At 50.9% G+C, this 14,769-nt stretch overlaps 1 protein-coding gene and 1 pseudogene across 2 annotated transcripts in view; both read left to right on the plus strand.

Moving 5' to 3' along the window:
* Window positions 1-14,769, plus strand: part of Samd4b (sterile alpha motif domain containing 4B) — a 36,920-nt gene that overhangs the window by 19,511 nt on the left and 2,640 nt on the right. Inside the window, exons 3-11 of one of the 2 annotated variants that reach the window (XM_040734312.1) lie at window positions 5,171-5,641; window positions 8,534-8,773; window positions 9,159-9,268; window positions 9,423-9,509; window positions 10,027-10,351; window positions 10,689-10,774; window positions 11,301-11,419; window positions 13,024-13,222; window positions 13,323-13,446. In XM_040734312.1, the coding sequence (XP_040590246.1) occupies window positions 5,171-5,641; window positions 8,534-8,773; window positions 9,159-9,268; window positions 9,423-9,509; window positions 10,027-10,351; window positions 10,689-10,774; window positions 11,301-11,419; window positions 13,024-13,222; window positions 13,323-13,446 (1,761 nt within the window). The remainder of the gene's footprint in view (window positions 1-5,170; window positions 5,642-8,533; window positions 8,774-9,158; window positions 9,269-9,422; window positions 9,510-10,026; window positions 10,352-10,688; window positions 10,775-11,300; window positions 11,420-13,023; window positions 13,223-13,322; window positions 13,447-14,769) is intronic. The other variant, XM_040734313.1, reaches the window with a different exon arrangement.
* Window positions 3,313-3,413, plus strand: LOC121135610 (annotated as a pseudogene).

The raw sequence follows: 14,769 nt of genomic DNA on the forward strand, positions 1-14,769 counted from the left end.
TCCATGACAAGTGAATCATCAGAGCTCATCCTCTGATGCCCCCACCCTTTCCTTTCAGGCTCCACTAACATAGTTCATCAGACAAAAATGTGAACCCCTGGTCCTCCCTGATGTCTGTGAGCTGGGATGAGACAGAAGGGTATGTCTGGAGCCAAACCCCAGCCCCTCTGACTAGTGCCAGAGGCTGAAATGACTGTTGCAATAGCTAAGCACATAAAAATGGGTTTGCTCTTCTGATAGTCTCAAAGATATATTTGTCTGCTATGATTTGCCAGGACCCAGGGTCATGGCCTACTTAGCTTGGGTTGCCTGGTTGGTCCTGCCCTGTGGCTGCTGTGCTAAGGAGTACACTCCTGCAGTCTCCTTTACCTTCTCCATGTCCTCAGAGTCCAAATTTGCAGCCCGGAGAGGAGCGGCTGCTGGCATCCCAGCATTGCTTGGTCTCTCAACCCCTGTTCACCCAGCTCCAGAATTTCATCACTACAAATTATGCCTCTAACTCTAAAACCAGACATGTGTCTGTTTTGGGTAAATAATTTTGTAAAATTCCCCTCCCCTGTGGGGAATCTTAAGGGGGAGTCCCAAGGGTTCTCTGCTAAGTGAACCAGTGGCTCAGCACCCCTGAGACAGCCTGGGGGAAGATTCTACCTAGGAACAGTGAAGGTGAGGGTCTATGTGCAGATCACTTGTTCATTGACTCTATAACCCTGTGACCCCAGTATTACATAGACAAATGACCATGGTGCAGAGAATGTAAAGGACTTGACTGGCCATGGTTACAATGTACTAAGTCATGGAAACAGAAACAGATTTTTTGTTTGGTTTGGATTTTTTTGTTTTTGTTTGTTTTTTGAGAGAGGGTTATGTAGCCTTGGCTGTCCTGGAACTTGCTTTGTAGACCAGGCTAGCCTCAAACTTAAGAAATCTGATTGCCTCTGCCTCACAAGTGCTGAGATTAAAGGTGTTCAACATCACTGCCTGGCTTAGATTTTTTACCCAGGTGGGTTTTTCCTTTTGAACTTTCAGAGTAGGCTCTGCTAGGACTTAAGGCAGGATGAATGAATTTGTGAGATCCCAGAGAGGGCACGTACACACAGATACCACTACCTACCAACAGACCATCTGGGTTCAATTGTGCAGCTATTCATTGGACCTCTACTATACCTTAAGTCTGGGCCACAGTTTTCTGATCTGGGCAGGAAACTAGAAGTTCATCCCCACCCATCATCTGCAGCCCCAGCTGGGCTCACCCCAAGGGGCCTGAGGCTGTGCACATTCCTTGGACTCATTCCAGTGCTCATTGATGCTTCCCAGTCCTGGGAGGCCCGCCCTACCCACCACCACCACTCAGACACATGAACACACACTTCCCTAGGGTCAGCCCTCAGTGGTCCAAAGCTCCTCTCTTCTTCCTGGGCAGGAGAACAAGGTCCTTCTTTGAGCCCAACCCTTGAGGCTATTCTGTCACGTCCCCTGGCAGTACCAGAGGAGACGCTGCATCTCGTAGCCCTGGGGTCCTGGCAGTACTGTGGGGGTGGGGGAAAGTTTAGACAAGGCTTCTCTCTGTCCTAATGTGTCTGGCTACACTGTAAGGCCTAAACAACAGCAGTTGAAAAGTCAGGGTAGGATGAGGGGCTGGCATGGAGAGAAACCCCATCACCGAGCCACATCCTGCACATTTGTTATAGGCAGACTGTTGATTCTTCACACACACCATTCTCTGAATCTGCGCAGCCCAGATCTCAGCAACCCTCTGCTCCTTTACAGAGGAGGAAGCGTGTTGCTCTGACATCTGGAATGCAAAGCCTTTGACTTTGTCCTTAATGTCACTGTATTTCTTCATGCCTTATTTCTTATCAAGAACTAAAAGTTCAGGAACTATAGGTTCAAAAAAGAGGGATATCCAAGAGTTATGTGACCCAGTGCCAGATGGAGGTGAGAGGGTAGGGAAGACACAGCTTCCTGACTTGAGGAAGGACTTGCTCCACTGCAGAGGGACCTTTAATATTACAGTTGTGGAGGAAGAGCTTTGTGAGCATAGGGAGCTGGTCTGTTGAAGACAGGCGAGGGAGGCAGTTTCCTGGCCCTGAGTGGCAAGAGTGAAGACTGAAGGCGTTGGCATTGGAAGATAGAAAGTTACTGTGAAGACTGGAGGAATGACTCAGTGTTACCACTGGCTGCTCTTCAGGAGGCCCAGCTCTATTCCCAGCACCCACCTCTCATACCTGGGGGTCTACATCCTCTTCTGGCTTCCACAGGCATTGCATGCATATGGTGCAGAAACATGCAGACAAAACTGCACGTGACATAAAATGAAAAAAAGTAAGTTTCTTCCGGTTGTCGGGGCAGGACATGCAGCATGGCTCTCAGCCTTGTTCCCTGCCAGCTTCCCAAACCTTGCTGTGTATATAAATGGTAAAATGGTTAAGGCAAGGATGGATGGCAGTCATGCTCTTAGCATGACCTCGCTACGTGTCGGCCATCACTGACCTTAGGAGTGCTTGCTCTGATGCTACTTCTGCTACTCTTGGGCTGGTGCTGTGGTCATAAAGTGAGTTGATGGTTTTGAGTGGATGAACTAATTCCCCAGCTCTTAACAGGAGCTCTCTCTCCAAGAAAGCGTGGAGCAGGGATGTGCTTGCCAGGTCCCAGGAGTTAGGAGCTTCGTGATTTGTTCCAAGAGCTACAAGTTTCAGTAGAACTAGAAACCGGTGAATCCCAGGCTACAGAAGTAGGACTGAAGAAAGGTACAGAGGAGCGCTCTGCTGGCTTCTGTGTGTCCATCCTGCACTGTGGCGAGAGGCTTGAGTCTGGGGCCTCATGCGTGCTTTCTGCCTCCCTCCCCCACTCTAAGGCTGGCCTTGAACTCTTGAACTTACCCTATAGCTCTGGAGGGCCTTGAATTTGAACAGGGATTATAGACCTACACCATCAGGCCTGGCTGTATCTAGGTTTCTGAGGCCAAATCCCATTCTGTTTCCTAGGCTAGATGATTGGCTGATACCTATAGAATTTTTATATACTGTTGAAACAGAAGAAACCATAGTAAACTATACTAACCACAGTACTAGTAACATAGTAAAACCAGAGTTTCCTGGGATCTAATCTTAAACTGTGGTGTATGTCACTTAGTTCCATGCAGCCAAGCTGAGGAGGAAAGATTCTGAGTTCTCTTTACAGATGCAGTAGAGCTGAGGCTGAGCACAGTGGGGCCCTCAGGAAGCTGAGGCCAGGGAATTCAGATAGAGTTCAGGGCCAGTCCGAGCTCCCTGGTGAGACCCTGTCTCAGAGAAGAGAGATGTGGAATTTGGAACTAACTTTTAGCATACGCTAACATTGGAACAATACAGAGAAAATTAACATGAGTTCTGTGCAGTGACTATGCTCAAACTTATGAAGTATTTCATACTGTTTTTGTATGTCATATTAAAATACCCAAGTTGGACTGGCAGATGACTGAATTGATAAAGGCACTTGCAGGTGAGCCTGACACCTTAGTTGGGTTCCTGCATGGTATGTGGTGAGAATCGAGTCCTGTAAGATGTCTTCTGACCTTCATGAGTGTACTATGGTGCATGGACGGACACACACTCCCTCCCTCCCTAACCAATCTGGGCCTTGTAATTCAGGCTTATAATAGCAGCTAATTGGAATACTGAGGCAAGAGGACCACTACTTCGTTGCCGCTTTGGGTTACAGAATGAGTTCAAGGCTAGCCTGGGTCATTTAGTGAAGTCCTATTTTAAAATGCAAAGTAAAAAAGAAAGATGAGGGTGTAGCTCAGTGGTTGGCTGCTTTCTAGCACTCTTACAGCCTCAGGCTGAGTCCAAAGGTTTAGGGGAGGAGAGGAAGACAGAACTAAGACATAGGATTTGGCTAGGAAAAGGTTGCAGCTGAACCCTTGAGTCTCCTATGGGAGCTTGGATGAGCACAGTTGAGAGAGCTCCGAGGGAGATGGGATGGGCCGCCCCGCCCAGTCTGTGTCTGGTGAGACGTGGACAGTGACCTGGAAACGAAGGTGGTGTTAGGATGTGGGTCTTGGAGTTGAATCCGGGTGCAGGTTACCATCGTAAACTTCTGAACGGAAACTGATGTGATGTGAGTGTGATTTAGGAAGATAAGCCCACCTGGATGGATAGAACAGTTTGGAGGTTCTCACTTGGTGGCAGAGAGACCAGCTGAAAAAACTGCAGCAACTGTGTATTGTGCCTTTGATTCAAGGCCACATCCCATTCTTTTTAATGTTTACTTGGGTATTATTTGCCCGTTTGGGGGATAGTGGCATGTACACCATGGCAGGATGGAGGTCAGAAGACACTGGTGGGGAGCTGGTTCCTTTACGGCGTGGTTTCCAGGAATCAAATTCATCAGGCTCAGACTTGGGAACAGGGGCCTTTCTTTACCCACTGAGCCATCTCACCAGCCCCCACTCTACTCAGACCAGCGTGGTGAATCCGGTTCTCTAATCTTCTCTCAAGCTTTACAGGTAGTAGCATTTTGGGAGGAGGTTCAAGGACAGCCTGGGCTACATAGCAAGAGCCTGCCTCCAAAAGCAAACAACAAAATCATTGTTCAGTGAGATTCAAGGTGACTTGCCTAAAATCTAACCAGTGAAGAATCTAGACCATCTTCTACCAGAGAACAGGCTTTTGCAGGGGCGGGTGACTGGAAGAGGTCTCTTGAGACAGTTTCTCGGTGTAGACCAAGCTGGCTTCAGACTCAGAAATCCACCTGCCTCTGCAGCCCAAGTGCTGGGATTAAAGCTAGGCACCACTACTATCTGGCTGAGAACAAGCTTTTAACTTGCATTCCAGCACCTTCTCAGTTTCGGCAAAAGGCTGTTTAATAGGGGAAGGGAAGTGTGGCAGAGGCAGTAGGCAAGTCGCTCGCTACAGCAAAGGAACGAGTCCTCATGTAGTGGGAGGGGCATCTACATGACTGACTGGGTTGGAGGGAACTGCAGGGTTTTGAGGACGGGAGTGATAGAATGAGGAAAAAGTGGCTTTAGGAGCAGGGAGCATGTACCTGGGCTCAGTTCTGTGAGGGACACAGTCAGGGGTAATAAATGGGAGGAGGAGAGGAGACTGGAGCTGAGGGAGAGACCGTGAGCTTCTAGGTTTTTGGTAGTGTCTGCTCATGTTCCTAATGGTCATTCTTATTCCCGCTGTAGCCATCGTCAGCCAGTGGCAACAGGAGTCCAAAGAGAAGGTGGTGTCCCTCTTGCTGTCCCACCTGCCCCTGCTCCAGCCAGGCAACACAGAGGCCAAGTCCGAGTACATGAGGCTGCTGCAGAAGGTGCTGGCCTACTCCATCGAGAGCAATGCCTTCATTGAGGAGAGCCGCCAACTCCTTTCCTATGCCCTCATCCATCCAGCCACCACACTGGAGGACCGCAATGCGCTCGCCCTCTGGCTGAGCCACCTGGAAGAGCGGCTGGCTAGTGGTTTCCGCACCCGGCCAGAGCCCTCCTACCATTCACGCCAGGGCTCAGATGAGTGGGGGGGCCCTTCAGAGCTGACCCCTGGAGAGGCAGGACCAGGCTGGCAGGACAAGCCACCCCGGGAAAATGGACATGTACCCTTCCACCCATCCAGCTCAGTGCCGCCAGCCATCAACAGTATTGGGAGCAATGCAAACACAGGTGAGGACTCCTCCCTAGGTGGCCGTACCTACTTGGAAAAAGTCATAATGGGCTCTCTTCTCTTGCTCTGTGACCTTTGCAAGCCCCATCACCCTTCGGGACCTCAGCTTTATGAAGGAAGCAGTGCATAGTGGTGAGCTGACCTTCTCAAAGCTGACTCTCACCTACAGATGTCTTAGGAACTCACATTTGATTTGGTTTTAAATAAATTTAGTATACAAAGTTTTTAATCAGTTAAAAGTCTAGAAATCTGGGGCATCAAGACTATATTCCTCATGACAGTTTAAAAGAGAGCTGAGTTGTTATGCTTGTACATGAGCTCCTCTGATCTTCTCAATATTTCTTTTTTGTTTGTGTTTGTTTTGTTGGTTTGTTTGTTTAATGGGTGGGTGAGTGTTTTGCTAGCTTGTCTGTGTACCATGTGCATACAGTGTTCAAAGAGCCCAGAAGAAGGTTCCCTGGAACAAGAGTTGTAGATGACTATGAGCTACCATGTGGGTTCTGGGACCTGAACTTGGTCCTCTGCAAGAGCAACAAGTGCTCTTAACCACTGAACCATCTCTCTAGCTCTCAGCATTTCTGATATCTGACTGGCTTCTGAAGATCCCAGGCAGAGATACTATACCATCACCTGAGGTCTCTTTAGCTCTCTCAGGATTTCGGTCTCTGGTCTTACTTCCACTTGAGAAGTGTGTCTGTAATTTGACACTGCAGAGCTTGAGCGCACGCCTTTAATCTCAGCACTCAGGAGGCAGAGGCAGGCAGATTTTTGAGGCCAGCCTGGTCTACAATAGTGAGTTCCAGGACAGTCTCCAAAACAATACAGAGAAACCCTGTCTCTAAAAAACAAAACAAAAAAAAAAGATTCTTAGTGATCATATTGGTGCATGCTAGACAAACTTATACCTGCTGAGGACTTTATATGGACAAAGATAAAATCCTGTTCAAGAGCACTGATTTCAGGAAGAGTAGAGTTAGAATTTGAAGAGTAGAGTTAGAATTTTAAGGCCACTCTTTGGGCTTTGAAGAATAAAATGAAACTTTTGGACATCAGTCAGTTGTAGGAAGCAGGAAACCATTAAAATAGTTTTGAGTGGGAAGCAGAGATTGGCCTGAGAGGGCAGGCAGGGTGAGTTTGGTGTACTGCCAAGGACAGACCAGGATTTCTTGGAGAGTGCGAGGCCATGGATCTGCAGTCGGCATTCCTGTTTTTATAATCCTCAGGCAGTGGCCAGCCTCCACCCCAACGCAGGCCAAGCAGGACTCCTCAGGAACTGCGTGGTCACTCCAGCCGGGGTCATTTCCTGCCCTCTCAGCCTCACCAGCCCGCTTGTTGACTGAGAAGGAAGGAGGTAGCCAGGGCCACCAAGACAGGCACAAAGGCCTGTATTGAAGGTTTTCCAGCTCTGGGGCCCAGAGTGCCATCTTCTTCCAAGAGGCCCCGAAATGGGGCAGAAGCCAGAGTCCACCGTGTCCAGAAACTTGGAAGGGGCCCTGAGTAGAGGACTCCAGCAGGATCCTGGGCAGTAGCAGAGTCTGACACTATCTGTGTGCAGTGAGGCAGTCAATGTCTTCTCCCTTGGGTAACTTTCTGGCTTTCTGGCTAAGAGCATCAAATATTGTCACAGATTCTAGCAGAAGGTGCTGTAGGGTCTGTCCAGGGTGTCTTCTTTCTGGGTGGGTATCACTGGGGCACTTACAGAAATCCCATCCTGTACTCTTCTCTCCCTAGTCCCCTGTGGGAACTGAGGCAAAAGAGTTCAGCTTCCCAGGCCTTGTCCTCACCTAACCAGGCTTTTTGACTTTGTCTGTTTCTCTCTAGGCTGCCACAGGAACTTCTGGATTCCCTGTGCTGAGCTCACAGGCCCTCTTAGTATTCATTTGTTCTTTATGAAATTCATTTGGAAGGCTCCTGTGTGTTGTCCCCTGCCCCTGCCCCTGCGGTGCAGAAATGAATGGGCCAGGTTGCTCTCCTTCATAAGTCCACAGACAGTACAAGAAACTGGCTCGCCCAGGGCACAAGTGCTTGGCTTGCAGTGGCCAAATGGAGGAGCTTGAATGAGACAGGCAAAAGAGAGGATGGTGAACAGTGCTAGGACGGGGAAAAGACAGTGACAAGGTCTGGGTGTTCAGAGGACACTGCGCTGTCCAGAGAATCGGCGTGGAGCCCTTGGCTCACCTCAGGAATGGAGTGGACACTGACAGTTAGGGGAAGAGGGTACTAACTTCATTCTGAGTTACCTGGCCTCTAAGCTGGTCAGTTTGCATTCAGTCCAGGGGGAAAAATGGAGACACAGGGCCCAGTCACAGAGATGTTAGAGAAGCAGTTCATTAGCGAGGTGTGAAGCTACCCACCTCTAATCCCATACATGAGAGACTAAGGCAGGAGGATCCTGAGTTGAGGTCACTATAGAGTGGATTCTGTCAGCATGAAGAAGGCCACCAGGATGTAAACAGGGGGAATTTGCACATTTGAAAGTGTAGTGTGTACTTGAGTGTGGTGGTACATGCCTGTAGCTCCAGCCTGTAGGAAGATCACTGAGTATAAGGCCAGCCTGGCTACAAAGTTGAGAACCAATCTCTGAAAAGCCCCCACCCCTGTAACATCAGCATGGCTGCTGAAAAGCAAGGGGGCGAGAATGAAGGGAGCGATCCAGTTAGGCATGGCAAGTCCAGCCATAGCTCCTGGTGTCTGGTGAGAGTGGGAAGCAGGAGTGAGACGTTGGGTGTTGTTTAGGGCAGGAGGTTGAACAGCGTCTGTAGGCAGATGCCCTTGGGCCCTGTGACTCCTTCCCTTCCCCTGGAAGATTAAGGATCGAGCGGGCCATGGTCTTTTTTATGCTTAGTCACCTAACCTGACCTCTTTGCTCTTGCTTTTCCTTTTCTGGCCAGGTCTCCCCTGCCAAATCCACCCTAGCCCACTGAAGCGCTCCATGTCACTCATCCCTACAAGTCCCCAGGCCCCTGGTGAGTGGCCGAGTACAGAGGAGCTTGGGGCCCGGGCTGCTTTCACCACGCCCGACCACGCACCCCTCTCGCCACAGAGCAGTGTGGCCTCCTCTGGCAGTGAGCAGACGGAGGAGCAGGGCTCCAGCCGGAACACTTTCCAGGAGGATGGCAGCGGGATGAAAGGTGCATCCGGAGGACGGTGCCAGAACCTTCCTTCTTCAGGACTTGGGCTGGGCTGGAAGGACAGAGAATTGCCTGTAGCTGCCACCTCAGGGAGGGGACAGGTCTGAAAGCCGTAGATAGTCCCTCCCCTCAGCCAGCCATAGCTCAAGATAAATAACAGATGAGATTAAATTATGAAGGCCATCCTGGCAGCTCAGTGGGACAGAAGTCCTACTGGGGAAGACTGTCTAAAAGGGTCTCCCTAGGCATGTAGAGGCAGCTTTTGGACCCAGCCCCCCAACCTCCCGAAGTTTCTAAGGGTTCTCGTGGCTTATGCCTGACCTCTTCCTCACCCCCACCCCCTTCACCAGTATTGTCCTCCTGATCTACGCTCCCTCTTACACAGACGTGCCCTCGTGGCTCAAGAGCCTCCGCTTGCACAAGTATGCTGCTTTGTTCTCACAGATGAGCTACGAAGAGATGATGACTCTAACGGAGCAGCACCTAGAGTCGCAGGTAAATCTGAGGGACCACTGGGTTGGTGTTGTGCCAGCACCATTGGGTGCTTGCCGTTCCTGCTGTCAGGCGTCCTCTGTCCCTGGTCTCTGTTGGGACACCCTGTGTACCTCACCTTTATCCAGCTTCCTGTCTCCTTCTGTCCTCATCACAGAATGTCACCAAAGGTGCCCGGCACAAAATAGCACTGAGCATCCAGAAGCTTCGTGAGAGACAGAGCGTCCTCAAGTCCCTAGAGAAGGTGAGGACCTGGTATCCTCATCTCCAAGGCCCCGTGTACAGGCAGGTGGAAGGCTTTGGATCAGCCTTGTTGGCAGCTGCCTGGGCCTCCTCATTCCTGCAGTCTGACCTCTGGTGGCCCCAGCGATGAGCAGCTGGGTTCCAGAGACCTTCAGCAAGTTGTCTGCAAAGGGCTCACTTGGTGCTACCTGAGAGACTCCCTCCTGCTCTTCCCCCCCCTCCCCTCCCTGTCCTGATTTGTGATTCCAGAATGTCTCCATCTTTTAACATTAGACCTGATGAGTTTTTATTTTGGGGGGTGAGTTGCAGATATACAAGAGATCGTTACATTTGACTTTTTCCTTCATCTTCCTCTCCTTTCCCTGCTACCTCCTTTTGGGTTTTCCTCCTCCTTGCTGTCTTAGTCTGATCCTGGCTAATGGGCCAGAACTCCCCTTTTCTGACCTCTGTGCTGGAACCTATGAGCCTTATTTTTATGCCACCATCTGTACCTGACCTGGCTGCATCCTCCCTTGCAGGATGTGCTGGAAGGTGGCAATCTGCGGAACGCTCTGCAGGAGCTGCAGCAGATCATCATCACCCCTATCAAGGCCTACAGTGTCCCTCAGGCCACCCCTACTGCCAAGGATGGGGGTCGGGGGGAGCCGCTACTGCCGGGTGCTGAGCCTCCCCTCACCCACCCTGGAACAGACAAGGGCACTGAGGCCAAGGACCCTCCAGCTGCAGAGAACTACCCTCCTCCACCAGCTCCAGCTCCAGCTCCCTCTGATAGCAGTGAGCCAGCCCCAGCTCCCGTCGCCGACGGAGACATCCCCAGCCAGTTTACACGGGTGATGGGCAAAGGTGAGAGCAGCCAGCGCCTAGCCCAGAATCCTCAAGCAGAATGCTAAGTGAACCCAGTCACCATGAATCAAGTTCAAGTTAGAAAAGGGGAGCTATGCTTCTTATTAAAGACCCTAGGGGGGAATGAACCTGCAGAGCAGCTGAAACTGGGTGGGACTAGACCTCCTCCTGCACGCCTCTCTGGGCTGATGGAACTAGCCCTTGCCTTCAAAGCCCAGGAGTTGGGACTCATTCAGGCCAAGTTTCGTGTCCTGTACCCACCAGCTGGTACTGGGAAGGCTACAGTGTGACAAAGGTTATGTTGGGACTAAGTTTTGCTCTTTCCCATGTTCCTCAGTATGCACCCAGTTGCTGGTGTCCCGACCAGACGAGGAGAACATCACCAGTTACCTCCAGCTTATCGAAAAGTGCCTGACTCACGAGGTAAGACCTTCACTAGGGCTCCCAAGACGGCAAGAGACTGTTCTACTCCTTTTAGAGCCCACAGTGCATCAGGGCCCAGGTTCCAGCCCATCCTCTCCAGTGTTGCCTTGAAGGCTTCTCTGCTTTAGGATATACCCTGTGGCAAGTGGCCACCTCACACCTGTTCTCAGTGTTAGTACTCATCCAAGTTTTCACAAGTCACCTCAAGAAACACTCCTGCAGCCGGGCGTTGGTGGCGCACGCCTTTAATCCCAGCACTCGGGAGGCAGAGGCAGGCAGATCTCTGAGTTCGAGACCAGGCTGGACTACCAAGCGAGTTCCAGGACAGCCTCCAAAGCCACAGAGAAACCCTGTCTCGAAAAAACCAAAAAAAAAAAAAAAGAAACACTCCTGCTGGCCTAGGGTTCCTTGTCCCTTGTTCTGCATGCTCACAGGGAGAGATGACTGCACTACGTACCTGCCTCCCCTGTAAGCTAGCCTGTAAGCATGATCGTCTGTCCAGCAGCCTCCTTCTTCCCCATTCTAGGCTTTCACAGAGACACAGAAGAAGCGGCTGCTGTCCTGGAAGCAGCAAGTGCTGAAACTCCTCCGAACATTTCCGCGCAAAGCTGCACTGGACATGCAGAACTACCGGCAGCAGAAGGGGTAGGTGGGCCCCTCCCCAGGCCCATGGAGTTGGCATGTGGGTGCCTAAAAGGGATATTATGTTTTGGAATGGGCCCCTTGCTATACTTTCTCCAATCACCCAGTACAGAGTTTCTAGAAAATCAAGATGGTGTACAATGTAAAGCAGAGAAAAGGCCAGGTGTGGTAGAGCAAGCCTTTAATCCCAGGACTTGGGAGGCAGAGGCAGTTGTATCTCTTGAGTTCAGGGGTGCTAGGACTGCATAGAACCAAAGAGAGAGAGGAAGGGAGAGGAAGGATGGGTGTGGTGGTGTAGGACTTTAATCCCAGCACTCGGAAGGTAGAGGCAAGTAGATTTCTATGACTGGTCATGGAAAGAGACTGATTTGTGGAAAGGTGCTGACATTTGATTACCCTTCAGAAAAAATTCTTAAGAGGTGTGGCCCTGAAGAGGGAGAGCAAGTCTTCAGTTCAGAGAGGCTTCATTAGGGGAGATGCGTCATCATGGCCATAGGTCCCACAATGGGGCTTTGAAGGGAGGAAGAGGGAGCTTTCCTTTTGAATCTGGAGACCGGTTTTCTCCAGTTTTGAAACTGTAACCGGTTTTCAAGGGGATGGCAGCTTTATGCCTCATGATGTAGCTCACATGTTACGAGCATCGAAGTAAGCATGGGCAGAACCGTGAGCTTGCTTTGCAGCTGCTGAGGGAAGGCCTGCACAGTCACACAGCGCACACGTCTTTTTCGGCGTGTGTGTGTGTGTGTGTGTGTGTGTGTGTGTGTGTGTGTGTGTGTGTGTGTGTGTGTGTGTGAGTACATGCTGTGGTGCATATATGAGGATTTAGGATTCTGTTCTCTTACACTGTCTGGGTTCCAGGGGTCAAAGTCAGGTCCTTCAGTCTTTTTTTTTTTTTTTTTTTTTTTTTTTTTTGGTTTTATGAGTCAGGATTTCTCTGTTTTGGAGGCTGTCGGTCCAGCCTGGCCTCGAACTCACAGAGATCTGCCTGCCTCTACCTCCCGAGTGCTGGGATTAAAGGCATGCGCCACCAACGCCCGGCTGGTCCTTCAGTTTTGGTGGCAAGCACCTTTACCTGCTGAGCCATGTTGTGTACTTTGTCATGAGCTCTCTGTCCCAGAGAGAAAGAGCTACAGGGAGTGTGCCCTGACTTGTGGGAGAGCCAGCAGTACAGGTGTGCAAGGGCTGCAGCGCTGTGTACAGAAAACTTGTCTGCCGTGCTGAGCAGCACCACAGAAAAGAAAGAGCAGGAGGGTGCTGAGGTGGCCAAAACCCAGCGCACCTGTGGGGTAGACCGTGCTCCGCACCTTTGTCTCCTTACCTATACACAGAAGGCTCTGAGGTTCCCTATTACACCAGACAGCACAGTTCTCCCTTGAGAAGTGGCCTTTGGAGAACTGCTTTGAGGGTATACAGCAAGGAAACCTCTCTGTGTTCCCCAAATCCTTCTTGGATCAAGAGGATATAGGAATGTAGGGTACAAGGATGTAGCCAAGGAGTCCTTGCTCAGAGCAGATTGGTGTTTTGTCTTACTCACTTTAGTTGAGGGAAGGATAAAAGATGTGAACCCTTCTGCCTAAGGTGTAACCCTGCCCTCTGTTTTTTGACAGCTGGGCATTTGGCTCCAACTCGCTCCCCATAGCTGGCTCTGTGGGGATGGGTGTGGCCCGACGGACCCAGCGGCAGTTCCCAATGCCTCCTCGGGCCCTCCCACCTGGCAGGATGGGCCTCCTGAGCCCTTCAGGCATTGGGGTTGTCTCTCCTCGACATGCCCTTACCAGCCCCAGTCTTGGGGGTCAGGGCCGACAGGTGAGCCGGCTGGTGGGGTTGGGGTGGCAGTACCTGGGATGTGTGTCTTGGGCCTGGGTCTCTCCCGCTCACCCTGACTTTCTCCCCATGTTGTGTGCAGAACCTGTGGTTTGCCAACCCTGGAGGCAGTAACAGCATGCCCAGCCAGAGCCGCAGCTCCGTGCAGCGCACTCACTCGCTTCCAGTCCACTCGTCCCCCCAGGCTATTCTCATGTTCCCTCCAGGTGAGGTGCCCTGCCACTCCCCAGTGACCTCCTCCCTGGCTCTCATCCACTCTTCCATCTGGATTTGTACTCGGTCTCTAGGCTGTGCACCATCTCCCATCTCCCCGTGTCTTTAGGGGGTGTTTCCTTCTGTGTCCATTAAGTCTGTTGGGCTCTCTCCCTTTCATTACTACCTTATTTCCCCTCTGCTTGCATGCCTTCTCTTCCCTGTGCCATGCTCTCAGTGCTGGTATTGATCTGTCACTGTCTTTATAGGTTCAGTTAATACTCAGAAGGGGTTGAGTCTGAAAGGTCAGTGAAGGCTTTATGGAGGAGGTTGTATCCTATTTGTCCACCTGTGTTCCGTCAGAGGCTAGTGACTGCTGGAACCAATGACTCTACCTCTTAATGAGGTTCTGTGGTGAAAGTGGACTTTTTCTCTTCTGCTCACACCAGCCTGGATGTCAGAGGTCAGGAGGGTTGAGTGGCAGGTGGCAGATCACAGGTATGCTAGCTCTGTGTCCCTTCTTGACTGGACAAGGGAGGGTGGCTCCTGGCTGATCTACTCCTGCATGCTTGGCCTAGGCATGGCATGTGACGAGGAGAAGCTGGCTTCAGTGGGCTGCTCTGGACAGGTCTTAGATTTGCAGGTAATCTAGGTTCTTGCACTCAGAAACTTTGTAGCTAGTAGAGTTTCTGAATTAATGAAATACTGTAGGCCTCCATCTGTGGTGCCAGAGTCTGTGTTCATCCAGGGCAGGGCTTGGCACACTAGGAGCATATATTGTGTGAATGATGTTGAATGAATGGGTGTGCCACTTGTGCAAAAGGTAGGAATTGTTCCAACCGGTGTGTCAGCTTGTCAGGCAGCCTTCCTGCCCTCCTTGATGGAGCCCTCCCTGATACTCATGGGAAGGGTACTCAAGTTTGTTCTCACCTTACCAGCTACCACTCAACTACAAAGAATGTGCAAGTTTAAAGCTCGTTTTTTTTTAGAGAGATGGGGTCTCCCAAGGACTAACCTCAGGGTTTAGATGGTTGGGGGTGAAAGGTGAGACTTGAGGTACGAGTCAGACCCTAGGAGTACAGCGCAAACCTCAGGTGTCCTGAGATAAGACAGAGTGCTTAGCAATGTGGACTTGAGCTCTCCTGCAGGTGCTAATAGGAGCTTAGGCTCCATGACTGCTGTCTTCTTCAGGGTACCTGTTGAGCCTGCCTGGCTTACATCCTGTCTGGAGGAACCAGTCCAAGTGGGCACAGGCAGGGCTTTAGCTTAGCTTTTACACCAAGCTTAGAGTGTGGGCCATCAATCAGCAAAAAGCTGCCCAGTGTCTGGGGCATGTG

This window comes from Mesocricetus auratus, unplaced genomic scaffold, assembly GCF_017639785.1.
Source record: "Mesocricetus auratus isolate SY011 unplaced genomic scaffold, BCM_Maur_2.0 Super-Scaffold_100038, whole genome shotgun sequence".
NCBI classification, from domain to species: Eukaryota; Metazoa; Chordata; class Mammalia; order Rodentia; family Cricetidae; genus Mesocricetus; species Mesocricetus auratus.